The sequence below is a fragment of the Physeter macrocephalus genome, chromosome 16 (genome assembly GCF_002837175.3).
Source record: "Physeter macrocephalus isolate SW-GA chromosome 16, ASM283717v5, whole genome shotgun sequence".
Taxonomy (NCBI): Eukaryota; Metazoa; Chordata; class Mammalia; order Artiodactyla; family Physeteridae; genus Physeter; species Physeter macrocephalus.
In genome coordinates this window covers 30,023,826-30,037,736 of record NC_041229.1, presented here as the reverse complement: position 1 = coordinate 30,037,736, position 13,911 = coordinate 30,023,826, and the positions used below count along the sequence as shown (strand labels likewise).

General features: G+C 34.4%; 1 protein-coding gene across 1 annotated transcript in view; it reads left to right on the top strand.

Moving 5' to 3' along the window:
* Window positions 1-13,911, top strand: part of DYNC2H1 (dynein cytoplasmic 2 heavy chain 1) — a 387,388-nt gene that overhangs the window by 203,884 nt on the left and 169,593 nt on the right. The window contains exons 76-77 of the mRNA XM_024115318.3: window positions 8,250-8,410; window positions 11,271-11,396. Coding sequence (XP_023971086.1) covers window positions 8,250-8,410; window positions 11,271-11,396 — 287 coding nt within the window. The remainder of the gene's footprint in view (window positions 1-8,249; window positions 8,411-11,270; window positions 11,397-13,911) is intronic.

Below are 13,911 nucleotides of genomic sequence, written 5' to 3'. Positions count from 1 at the left end.
TATGTTCAGATTTTTGCCTGTGGATGGTCAGTGTCCATAACCCCCCTGCATTGTCTACGGGTCAACTGTATAAGCTTACAAAGCCCCACACAGTCTGGCCCCAACCTTCTTCTCTAACCTCATCTTGCTTCCTTCTTGCCTGCCACTGTGCCTTCGTGGGGAAAACCACCTTAGGGCTTTTGCACTGTTTGTTCTCTGTTTTTGTTTGTTTTTTCTTTTTTATTAATTGTTGGCTCCTCTGTATCATTCAGATGTTAACGTTGCATTTTCAGAGAGGCCTTTCCGGGCCACCTAATCAGTACCAACACATCTACCTGCTTTAATTCTTTACCCATTTCTTAACACTAACTGATATATTTCTTGCTCATTTATTTATTTTTGTCTGTTCCTATAACTCAAATGCAAGTTTAAGTAAAATGAGGCAATTTCAGAGAGGTTCTTAGGAGGCTATTCTTTTCTCACCCATGTTGTCTTTAAAAATATTCTCTTTGTGCCACATTGCACATGACCTTTCTTATTGAATTTGTAGTTTGATCCTCTACCTACTCTCTGGAATACTTCTGTATTGTATTATTTCATCTCTAGGTTAAATGACATTTAAGGTTTAATGGCAGTAAGTTAAAACCTCATGATAGGCACATATTTAAATGCTTTGAAAGTTTAATATACTTCTAAAATTATACTCTACCTATTTCTAAGCAAAAGCTATATACACTGGTATATGGCCAGATGACTTTGTATTTGGTCAAGTGGTTTTATTAATACAGTTTTTATATAAAATTGGAGGTTTTACTGTATGAATAAGTTTTAAAAGTTCATATTGCTGGAAAGTGACAAGCACTTATCTTTTTAATCAAATTTTAGAGATTTGATTTCAAATGTAATTTCTCAAACATTATTCATATGGAAAGACTTTTATTAAGTTTTAGCAATCCTTTTTATAATCTATAAACTTTAAAATAGTTACTTATAAAGATGCATTTATGAAAGTAGTTTTGGTTTGAAGATTTAAGTTAGCAGAACACGCCTCAAAACTTTCAGGTGTGCTGCTTTAATATAATCCTACAAACCAAGCCTTGTGTACTAACACAGTCTACTGCATTACTTTTTCAAAATAGAAGTTTTGAATCTACTGCATTAATTTTTCAAAATAGCAGTAACCAGATGCAGATATTCTGACTTCTGTAATTCTGATTTAATAACTATTCTGAGCACAATATTATGCTGTGCGTCTTGAGGTATTCATGTTCACAGAAGATGGTGCAATAGCTACAAGAACCAGTAACTTCTCAAAGGTTCTTCATCAAAAAGTCTTTTTGAGCCTTGAAACTTTCCTAGTTTTACATTCCTCTACTTCTCTTATCCATGCTAACATCCCATCCCATGATCTTTGTTTCCATATCTCAATCTGTCCTGTGAAATCTGTGTCTAAGAGAAAAGGAAGGACATAAGGAAATGTGTATTCATTTTCTTTTGCTGCTGTAACAAATTGCCACAAATTAGCAGCTTAGAACAATACCCATTTATTATCTCATAGTTCTATAGGTCAGAAGTCTGGTAGGCCCTCCTGGTTTCTCTGATCCAGGTTGCCCAAGGCTAAATACAGGTGTTGATCATTTGGACTCTTATTGGGAGGTTCTGGGAAGAATCCATTTCCAAACTCACTCAGCTGAATTTGCACCATGCAGTTGGAGAATCGAGGTTCTTTTTGTCATTTTGAGTATTTAGAAGTCTGTCTCAGTTTTTAGAAGCGTTTGCATTCTTTGATTGTATTTGTGGCCCCCTTCCTCCTTCTTTATAGCCAGCAATGGCAGATTGATTTCTTCTCATGCTTCACATCTCTGACCGCCTTCTCTGCCTCATCTTTCCTGTTCTCTCTTCAGGCTGCATCTCTTTGACTTTAAGCTGGAGAAGTTTTTCTGCTTTCCAAGGCTCAGGTGATTAAATTGGCACACTTGGATAATGTGGGATAATCTTATTTTAAGATCCATGATTTTAGTTACATCTACAAAGTCCTTTCACAGAAGTACCTAGGTTAGTGTTTCATTGAACAGCCAAGGAGTAGGAATTTTGAAAGTGATATCTTTAGAATTTTACTCTACCACAAAATGTTTGACATTTTTTGTTTGTTTCCAGGCTTGAGTATTATTGCATTTCTAAAGAGTATTTTCCCATTTAATTGGTTGGTGTGTGTTAGGTTAGATAGTGGTTGTCGATTTTCCTTCTTTTTATTGATATTTGTGTTACATTTTAAGAGTTGCCTTTTCTCTCTGATAAAGGAAAAGTAATTTTCTTATCAATCTCTTTGTTAGGGAGGATGAGATGAAATAGGAAGAATGAATCAATTATACTTGCTAACTATAATAGGTTGATAGTAACTTGCTGCTTTCTTTACTCAGGTACCTGAAAAGTATAGGAGCAATATTCTTTCCTTTTTAAACTGCAAATTATTTCTTTTTTATTATCTCAACATTTTGTCTGAGTAAAATAAAATACAATAAAGGTTAGAGTTATTTCGTTGACTTATTTTTAGTTCTTTTTTTCTTTTGAGAGAATTTATGTATTTTAACCGTCAAGGTCAAAATATAAGATCCCAGTGATTTACAAGTAGTTTTACGCTTTGATAATTCACAATGCAATGAACATTTTTGGCCCTTTAACTTTATTGAATAGTTTTGAATGATTGACACTGACAGTTCAAATGCTGTCATGAGTCAAAATTAGTTGGGTTAATAAAACCAATGATTATATATAGACTAAGTTCACTTAAAGTGCAATGTGGATTTTACTGGAGTTTTGTGGGTGGAATGGCTAACATGCAATTCCCAGTAACATGAGTGTCACCTGTGTTATCTTAAACAGTAAAATGTTTTTCATGAGTTTTTTCTCTGAATCCAAAATGTTCCAATACTTTGAAATATTGTATAAAATGGATTAATGAATATATATTTATCTTCTGTGGGATTTTAACATTAGAAATAATAATTGAATTTATGCTTGGCTCTGTATACAAAATGGTGAACAAAACAGATGTAATTCCTGCCTCATGGAGTTTAAAGTGTCTATTTGTTAAATTAAGAAATAATATGATAATCATTTTAACTTGTAAAAGATAATTTCTGTATTGGCATATATTTTCCAAATAAAACATATGTTGCAGTCAGTATACGCATACCTTGTTTTATTGCACTTTGCAATTACTGTAGTTTTTACAAGTTGAAGGTTGTGGCAGTCCAGTGTCAAGCAAGTCTTTTGGCACCATTTTTCAAACAGCATTTGTTCAACTTGTGTCTCTGTGTTGCATTTTGGTAATTCTCACAATATTTCCAACTTCTTCATTATTATTATATTTGTTATGGTGATCTGTGATCAGTGATCTTTGATGTTACTCTTGTAATTGTTTTTGAGGTGCCAGATAATGCCTATGTGAAACATTGAACTTAAGTGATAAACATTATGTGTGTCTGACTGCTCTACCACCCAGCTGTTCCCCCCATCTCTCCCCCTCTCCTCAGGCCTCCCTATTCCCTGAGACACAACAAATTGAAATTAGGTCAGTTAATAACACTAAAATGGCCTTAAGGAAAAGGAGGAGTCGTGTCTTTCTCATTAAGCTTAGTGAGGAAAGCATGTCCAAAGCTGAGATAGTCTGAAAGCTAGGCTTCTTGCTCCAAACTGTTAGCCAAGATATAAATGCAAAGGAAAAGTTCTTGAAGGAAATTAAAAGTGCTACTCCAATGACACATGACTGATAAGAAAGTGAGACATTCTTATTGTTGATATGGAGAAAGTTTTGGAGGTCTGGATAGAAGATCAACCCAGCTACAACATTCCCTTAAGCTAAAACCTAATCCAGAGAGACACCCTAACTCTCTTCAATTCTACAAAGGCTGAGAGAGGTCAGAACGCTGCAGAAGAAAAGTTTGAAGCTAGCAGAGATTGGTTCATGAGCTTTAAGCTGTCTTCATAACATAAATGTGCAAAGTAAAGCAGCAAGTGCTGGTGTAGAAGTTGCAGTAAGTAATCCAGAAGATCTAGCTAAGATAATAAGTGAAGGTAGCTACACTAAACAATAGATTTTCAATGTAGACGAAACAGCCTTCTATTAGAATAAGATACCATCTAGGACTTTCATAGCTAGAGAGGAGAAGTCAATACCTGGCATCAGAGCTTCAAAGGACAGTCTAACTCTCTTGTTAGGGGCTAATGCAGCTGGTAACTTTAAGATGAAGCCAATGCTCATTTACCGTTTTACAAATCCTCAGGCCCTTAAGAATTATGCTAAAAATCTACTCTGCCTGTGCTCTATAAATGGAACAACAAAGCACGTCTGTTTAGAACATGGTATACTAGATTAAGCTCACTGTTGACCCACTGCTTAGAAAAAAAAAAGGTTCCTTTTAAAATAGTACTGCTCACTGATAATGCACCTGGTCACCCAAGAGCTCTAATGGGAACATACAATGAGATTCGTGTTGTTTTCATGCCTGTTAATACAACATCCATTCTGCAGCCCATGGATGAAGAAATAATTGCTATTCAAGTGTTGTTATTTAAGAAATGCATTTTCTTAGACTATAGCTCCCATGGATAGTGATTCCTCTGATGGATTTTGACAAAGTAAGTTGAAAACCTTCTGGAAAGGATCCCCCATTCTAGATGCCATTAAGAACATCCACGATTCATGGGAAGGGGTCAGAATATCAATATGAACAGGAGTTTGGAAGAAGTTGATTCCAACCCTCATGGATGACTTTGAGAGGTTCAGGACTTCAGTAGAGGAAGTAACTGAAGATGTGGTGGAAATAGCAATAGAGCTAGAATCAGATGTGGAGCCTGAAGATGTGGCTGAATTGCTGCAAAATCCATGATTAAAAAATTTATGGATAAAGAGTTATTTCTTACAGATGAGCAAAGAAAGTGACTTCTTGAGATGGATTCTACTCCTGGTGAAGATGCTGTGAAGATTGTTGAAATGACAACAAAGGATTTAGAATATTACATAAGCTTAGTTGATTAAGCAGTGTCAGGATTTGACTCCAATTTTGAAAGAAGTTCTACTGTGGATAAAATGCTGCCAAACAGCATTGCACGCTACAGAGAAATTATTGGTGAAAGGAAGAGTCAATCGATGCAGCACACTTCAGTGTTGTCTTATTTTAGGAAATTACCACAGGCACCCCAGCCTTCAGCAACCACCACCCTGATCAGTCAGCAGCCATCAACAATGAGGCGAGAATCTCCACCAGCAAACAGATTACATCTTGCTGAAGGCTCAAATGATGGTTAGCATTTTTTAGCAATAAAGTATTTTTTAGTTAAGGTATGTATATTGTTTGTTTAGACATATTGCTCTTGCATACTTAATAGACTACAGTATAGTGTAAACATAACGTATGCACTGGGGAACCAAAAAATTCATGTGGCTTGCTTTATCACGATGTTTGCTTTACTGCGGTGGTCTGGAACTGAACCTGCAATATATCTAAGATATGCTTGTAGTTGTTAGAAAAGATAAGGAGAAATATATTATACCAGAATTACCTATCCTTCTCTGGAGCATTTGCAACAAACTGACAGTAGCTCATACTGCATATAATAAAAATGTTTATGGTCATTTTATATGAAAATATCTGTATATACATTTTGACATATTCTTATCACATAGTACATCTAATTAGAGATCTATGAGAAGATATAGAGGAGTAAAAAGATGAGAAACACCTGTTTTTCCATCATTACAAGATAATCATCATTAACATTTTTATGCACACCTTTCTATTCTTTTTAGGCACATAGATGCATATACAATATGGTATCATGTTGCCTAATCTACTTTTCATGGGTATACTATTTTTATTTTTTCCACATTTAAATTTCACCATCAAACACTGAGCTCAAGTATATGCTGGCCATATGTTCAGATTTTTGAAATAAAGATAAATGGGCAGACAGCTTTAATGGTTTAATATGTTAAACATTGCACAATATTCAACAATTAGACAAAGTCTAGGGGATGGTATAACCATATACCTTTGTATATTTAGGGCCACAAGTATAGGGACAAGCCCTACAATTTGAGGAAAATCCTGCTCAGGACTAAACAGAGGTCCTTGGTTGCCAACGGACTCTCCCCTTGACTTCAGACTTGAGACAAACCAAGGAGTCTGTCAATATACAAAAACCACTGAATTCAGGAGAAACAGGAGCAATAGGATAGGTATTAAGGAATTGGTTCTTGCCAATTAGGATTGTGGTGGCCAGTCTGAAGCGAGCAGAGTTGGCTGGAGGCTGGAAATGTTGCAGCTCTAGTCCAGAACAGCAGTCTAGAGACAGAATGGTTAGTACTTTCTTCCAAAATTCCCAGTTTTACAAACAAGTTCATAGGATGCTTTCCTCAAACAGTACTATCTACTTTTAAGTGCATGATCTTTTACTTCACCATTTTTGTAACTTCAGTTCCTTTATATCACTATCAGAAATTACTCATTCAGACTACTGTTTTTAAAAACTTGTTTCCCCCAGCTTTTAACTAATATTAAGAGCTACAAGGAAAATTCTAGTACATACTTCTGCATTCATATTCTGAATTATTTCTTGAATTAATTATAGTTTAAATTACTGAGTCAAGGGCAATGTGCATTTTTAAGACTTGATGCATTTTATCATATCACAGTACATTTAATTGGCCTAGAATGCTTATAAGAATTTATGAATAAATAAATGAACATATGAAAATTAAAATATTTATTACATTACCACGAGTATATAAGAATTCTTTTCTATTACAAAGAATGAGTGTTACCAGTTTAAGTTTAATTAAAAACAAAATTCATAAGATATGCCTCTAGAAGCAATTCATCAATTGTACCTGGCTGTTGGGGTAAATTTCACCTAGTATTAGGAATATTTCTGTCTTTGAAAATCCTTGCTTAGCATTGTTTATTGCTGCTGTGAAGAATACGGGGAAGAGCTCAGGTGTGAAATTTGTCTTTTCAGGATGGTCATCTAGAAATGCCTGTTTTAGCCCATCTTGATGGCATTGAATTCATATTTTAAAGTGCTTGTTACAAAAGTCCTTAAGAATGTCTTTTCCTGCAATTTTAGGATTTCTGAGGTACAATATTATCTATTCATTTCTACAGTTGAGGATATAAGGAAGCCCTTCTTTCCTCTGTACTCATTCTGTTACATTCTAATCCTCTATTTTTAAACCCTTGTGTCATACTCTTCTTTTTAGCTCAGTTCAGACAAGTGTATTTTTGATTTTTAATTGAAGTGGGTCTTCTTTAGCTTGGCTTTTACTAAATACGTTAATAATGGAAACATTAAAATTTCAGCAGAAGAGTTTTAAATATAACAGTGAAGTTATAATTTCTTGTCTGTGTAGGACTTTACAGTTTGTGAAGAGCTTCAGAATAGAAAAAAGAACAGATGAATTACCTTGAATACAGTTAGCAGTTAGTGGTTGGGTGGTCTTTGGGAAGACATTCAATTTCCTTGAGTATGCTTAGCATAGAGTACGTGAGGAATTAATAGAATCTATTTTTATTTTGTATCCTATTTTGCCTCCAAATGACCTATGGATTGTTTTATCCCTGTTTTACAATTGAGGAAACCAAGGCACAGTGCATTTTAGTGATTTGCATAGAGTCATTTAGCTAACGAACATAAACTGAGAGCTATACTTCTGTCTCCAAAATAAGCATTTTTTTCATTCTATACCACTTTTTTTTTCTCTTAATGCAAGGACATAAGAAATAACTCTTTATCCTATATCATGACAGTGATATTATTTACCACATCATGTGGAAATCTGATTCCTCTTATGCATGGCACAGAGTAGGCTCTCAGTTATCATATAAATGAATGAAAACCTGTATGGTAATATGGTTGGCTTCAGTCTTCTTTTGTAGGGAGAGAATTGTATGTTAAGACCGTAGTGCTGATTGTGTCTGTTGAATGTGGTGATCAGGGTACCTACCTCTTAATATTGTTGTTAGGATTAGATGATGTCATAGATGTAAAGCATTTAGAAAAATGCCTGGCACATTAAGCATTCAGTAAATGTTAGTTCTTACTAGTATGTGAATGATTTTAGAGTGAGAAGCCTTTAATATGTATAGGATTATAGTTAACTTAGTTATTATCTGTTATGTATCATGTAATTAGTTTTAATAGACTTTTTCTATTATTTTTCTATGGTTCATGTTGCTATTTATTTGTAATTTCTTTAATATATCTTTTAGGACTGAAAGAGTTGTCCCCACCTCCTCTAAATCTCAAACGTTTATACAAAGAGACACTAGAAATTGAACCCATATTGATAATCATTTCCCCGGGTGCTGATCCTTCTCAGGAACTCCAAGAACTTGCTAATGCTGAGAGGAGTGGAGAGTGTTATCATCAGGTCAGTACATATTACCCTGCTGTTTTTGCTACAGCTATTGATCTTCCTGCCATACTTGATTCTATTAGTGGAACAGATATTTTTTGTTGCGGTGTGCCAACTAATGTCCCTGGAAAGTGTCCACATCCTGATCCCCAGAAGGAACTTTGCAAATGTAATTAAGTTAAGCATTTTGCAATGGAGAGTTTATCCTGGATTATTCATTTGGGCCCAATATAGTCATAAAGGTCCTTTTAAGAAGGAGGCAGAAGAGGCAGAGTGAAGGAGGGAGATGTGAGGAAGCAGAGGTCAAAGAGGTGAGCAATTGCTGTGCTGCTGGCTTTGAAGATGGTAGAAGGGGCCACAGACAAAGAAATGTAGGTGGATTCTAGAAGTTCGAAAAGGCAATGGAAGGATTCTCTCCTAAAGCCTCCAGAAAGAACAGCCCTGCACTACTACCTTTATTTTCGAACCCTGACACCTTGATTTAAAAATAGATCAATAGAAGAGTGGGACTTCTAACCTCCAGAAGTCTGATAAGATAACATATTTGTCTAATATAATACCATTTTGTCCTGAGCTAAATTTCTGAGTTTTAGTTTGTTCAGATTAGCACCTCTTTTTCAATTCAGTTGGCATGTAAGTTTGAAAATGAATTAATTTACCCTCAATTTTTGACATGTGAAAAAAATAAATCTTTTTCATTGGGAAAATAATTAATAATTAAAAAAGCAGAATACTTTCACAGCAACCAAAAATTGACAAGTGAGAATGTTATGAGGAATATAAGTAGAAGATAGCAAAATAGCAGAGAGTTAGGCTTAGTTGTACAGGTTTTGCACTAACTAGGGAGTTTCATTCAATCCTAGTTATAGTGTATTAATATATTAGGACAATATTCAGTTGTCAGTGAGATGTCTTGAGGAAGGGGAGCCCTATTCTACAGGCTGTATCTGTTAGCAGTGATATTGACAGAAAGATAAAACTATTTGCACTCACTGTAAGTTTGACTCTATGAATTTCTAGACTTTTGTGTACTTGCAAAATTTTTTAATATTGTAAAACCTTTAAATACAGACATATTTAATCATAAATCTCCTGTTATTTTAATGTTTTTGTTGCTATGCTGAATGTATGTCCTAAGGATAATAATATATTCTTAATGCAAAAAATTAATTTTCATTTCAAGAAACCGTGGTTGTTTTTTTTTTTTTTGACGTAGGGGCTAACCATCTTCGTGACATTTCCTGTTGTGCTTTTTAAAAATGTATTTTTTTTCTTAGAGTATATGTTTTATTCTAAGGTTTCATGAACCTTTAAGCTGTTTTCATACAATTTATGCCTTATAGAAAATTTTGAGTTCCTACTTTTAGCTACCATTTCAGTTCAGCAAACTACTTATTCTTTTTATTCCCCTCTGATTCTGTTGTACATGCCTTCAACTGTTTCAAGGGTTTTTTTTTTGCATTTTAATAATGGCAAACTAATATGTGCATCTAAACAGTTCAACCAGTATTTGTTTTATCCCTCCTATTTGCTTAGTTCTGGGTTAGATCTTAAAAAATAAAAAGAAATCAATATATCAGCATTTATTACCTGTTTTGTTACATGCTTTTGTATGCAATGAATTAGATGCGTGGTTCCCACTCTCAAAAACTTTATAGTCTAATTGAAAAGCAAAATCAATACTTGTAAAAGTCAACTAAAAAACAATGAAATGCTATCTTGTATTCATTATGAAAAGAGAGATCACTGTGGTTTGGAGTAGTCTATAACAGTATTCTTCAAAGTGTTTTGACCATGTACCCAATAAAATATTTGAGCCAGGACTCTCAGTAAATGTGTTTCTCTCATATATACAAAGACAGATATAGCTGTACTGATACTTACGTATTATATATATTATCCTTAAAAAGACATATGGAGGAGTTTAAACTTGGTATAGTAAGTGGCATGCAACCAGTTTAGATCCTTGACTAAAACTTTTTTATAGAATCCTAGACTTAAGTAGTCTTAAGTGGACTTAACTAGTCTATTCATTCAAATAATACAGAAATCTTATATACTGAATCTATTTTCTAGGGTGTTTCAGCTTCTGCTTGGATGTTTTCTATTTTATAAAGTGGCCTAGCCTATTACATGAGTGTCCTAAGTGCAGATAGACTATAGGGATTGGAAATACAGGAATGGAATCCAGTGAGATCAGGATTCTCCTTCCCTCTTCCTCTCCCATCTCTTCTTTTTCTCCCCTCCCCCTTTCTTCTTTTCTCTCTCTCTCCTTCCTGCCTCCTCTCCCTGAAAAAGAATAGAAGAGCAGAGGGCTAAATGTAGAGTCTTGAGGCCCAACATGTTAGGGTCTTCTAGACGATGAAGGGCTAGAGAATGACACAGTTCAGTGGACCAGGTAGCTTGGGAGCCAAATTTGTGCAATGTTGGAGAAATTTTTTTAAAAGAGAAGCAGATTTCAAGGAAGCGGTATTGTTAATGTTTAATCCCTCAAAGAATTCAACAAGACAGTAGTCATAAAAAATTATGTTTTTAAAGGTCCATGTTTGAGAGGGTAAAAGAATTGCAGGAACTAGTGGGATGAGGAACAAAAAAACTATTCAGGAATTCTTTATACTATTCTATAACTTGCAGACCTGTAATGTTAATACCTTTACTAAATAGAATAATATTAAAAATCTGCCACTGATTTAAGGACAAAAACAAGGCAATTGTTGGAAACAGCAAGAGTCTGATATTTCTTATTAAAAGTTTAAAACCCTGATTACAGGACTTGAGTTAGTTCAGTATGTATGGCAGGATAATTTGAAAGTCTTCTGTTACAACATGTTATCAGATCTGTTTTTTTTTTTAGTTTTGTTATTTGTTTTTGCAGGTTGCCATGGGTCAAGGTCAAGCTGATTTAGCAGTTCAAATGCTAAAAGAATGTGCCCGAAATGGAGACTGGCTCTGTTTGAAGAACTTACATCTTGTGGTATCTTGGCTGCCAATTCTGGAAAAGGTAGATTCAGATCAGTGTGGTGCAAATAATATCTAATATACTCAATTCAGTAATCTCCAAGGAACATCAGTATTGAAATATGTCATGCACGATTTATGATGCCTTTAAAAAAATTAGTATTTGTTGGGGAATCATTTAAAATCTGTTACATATTTTCTTCTTATATATATGTACATTTGTACAAACCCAAATGGATCTTTTAATAAGAAATCTATAAAAATCTCTTTTTTAAAGGCATTTAGGGGAAGTCAAAAAATTAATCAGGACTGAAGGGGAGGCTTAGAGAATTTTTTCAGATGAAAAATAGGGAAATGTTTTAAAGAATTGTAGAAGACCTATTTGTAACATTAAATTTTCTTTATGCTTTTGTTCTGTTGTATCTGTATGAGGAGAAAAGATGTAGAGGAGTCAGAGAGAACTACAGAACACTTCCTAGGTGCTAATAAGGAGGCTGACTGGGTGTAAATGGAAGCAATCATTTTATTTAACAGAAATGGACCCAGGATGAAAAAACTTTAAGACAGAACAAATTGATGTGTAGGTTTAAATGCAAACCTGGAATTAAGTCTAGTGCTTATTTAAGAAGAAAGATGAATATGGTTTTGGGTAGTCATAGATGACACTGAAGACAAGATGTTCCTTGAAGACTATATGTGATTTAGCTAAGTGTAGGGGGAAAAAAAATTGCGGTTAATTCTAGCAGCACAAGTAGAGACATAGTGGTGGGAATGTGCCTGCCTAGTACAAAGAATGAAGATGTCCTTGAATATCCTGGAAGGGTCAGGCAGAGCGATGTGGGGCACTAGAGTTAGGTGGCTAGGAAGGGGCAAGGTTATGGAATACCCTCAAAATCGTGCAGAAGTGCTTGGAATTTTTGTCCTAAGACACGGAGTCAAAGGAGGTCCTTAGCAAGGGAGTTAATAATTAATTAATTTAATTAATCTGGCAGAAGTTATTCAGAATAGAACCAAACAGAATAGAGTGGGAGGCCATAGCCTAGTTGTAGTATGTTGAAAATTTGTGTAATGTGTTGAAAATAAATTGGCAACTATAGCACTTTACATAAAACATGTAAGTAGTTAAATAATCTTTGATGAATGAGTTAATGACTAAGTGAATGAAGTGATAGACCATGATGCCTTACTACTTATCAAAAGAAGATGTAGCTTTTGGAACTGAGATATATATGAATATTCAAGTAATTCCATTATTACTACAGTTTTCTATAAAAATCACAAATGTATAAAATATAAAATTTATGTCAGATGAATTACATATGTTTCGAAACATAAGGAAGACTTGTGAATACTTGAATCCTGCTTTCTGTTCTAAACAATAGATTGATAGCTGTTAATCTATGTGAAATATAATTACATTTATTATTTTGGAATCAAATCTTAATTAGGACTTTTTGAAGCATATACAGGGTAGATTATATTATAAAAGTTTTAAAAAATTTAAAAATGTTTTGCTTTTCTTTTGGGAAGTTTGGATGAATTGTTTGGATATAAATTTATGTTTATTTTAAATTCAACTATATCACAAATATATTGTTTTTTTAATCTTTTTTAAAAATATGCTAACCCAAAGCAAAATTTTATTCCAATTTTACATTTAAAAATTATTATTAGGTATAGAAACATTTTATAATTTAAAATTTTAAGGAAGCACAATGTTTTCATGGCAGTTCTCTTGCTATTTTTCATCATCTTTACATTTCACATGATAATAATGAATTTTAGTATTAGACATATATTTATTAAGATAATTTTTAGACTTCACTCTCTTTTAGAGCTATCAACATTTCTCTTGTCATTCATTCATTCATTTAGTCATTCATTTTACAGGTGCTTGCTGAGTACAGAAAAAAGCCAGGAATAGTCCTAGGTGCTGGTTATGTACAAAATTTGTACCTGCTCTCAAGGAGCTTGGTTTAGAAGAGACAGACCACATTAATAACTATACAGTCATACGATGAATACTGCAGAAGGGAATTTACAAAATACCATCAGTGATTAATCTGCTTGGGATTGTGGTAGTGAAGAGTCGGAGAAGATATTCTCCCAGAACATGATATTTAAATTATATTTTGACAGATGAGTAAGAATTTGTCAGGTTACAAGAGAATAACAAGCAGAAAGAATATGATGAATAAAGAGACAAGAGATAAAAATTCGAATAAGTGACTAAAGCATACAGCACAGGCAGGTGAATTTGCATGGTGAATTTTGGATATTATAGGCTATAGGACACACTAAAAATTATATTGTAAAGGAATTGATATTATAATATAATTCTATGAGGGCTTACCCCTGGTGACGCAGTGGTTGAGAATCCGCCTGCTGATGCAGGGGACACAGGTTCATGCCCCGGTCCGGGAAGATCCCACATGCCGCGGAGCGGCTGGGCCCATGAGCCATGGCCGCTGAGCCTGCGCATCTGGAGCCTGTGCTCCTCAGCGGGAGAGGCCACAACAGTGAGAGGCCCGCGTACCGCAAAGAAAAAAAAAAAAAAA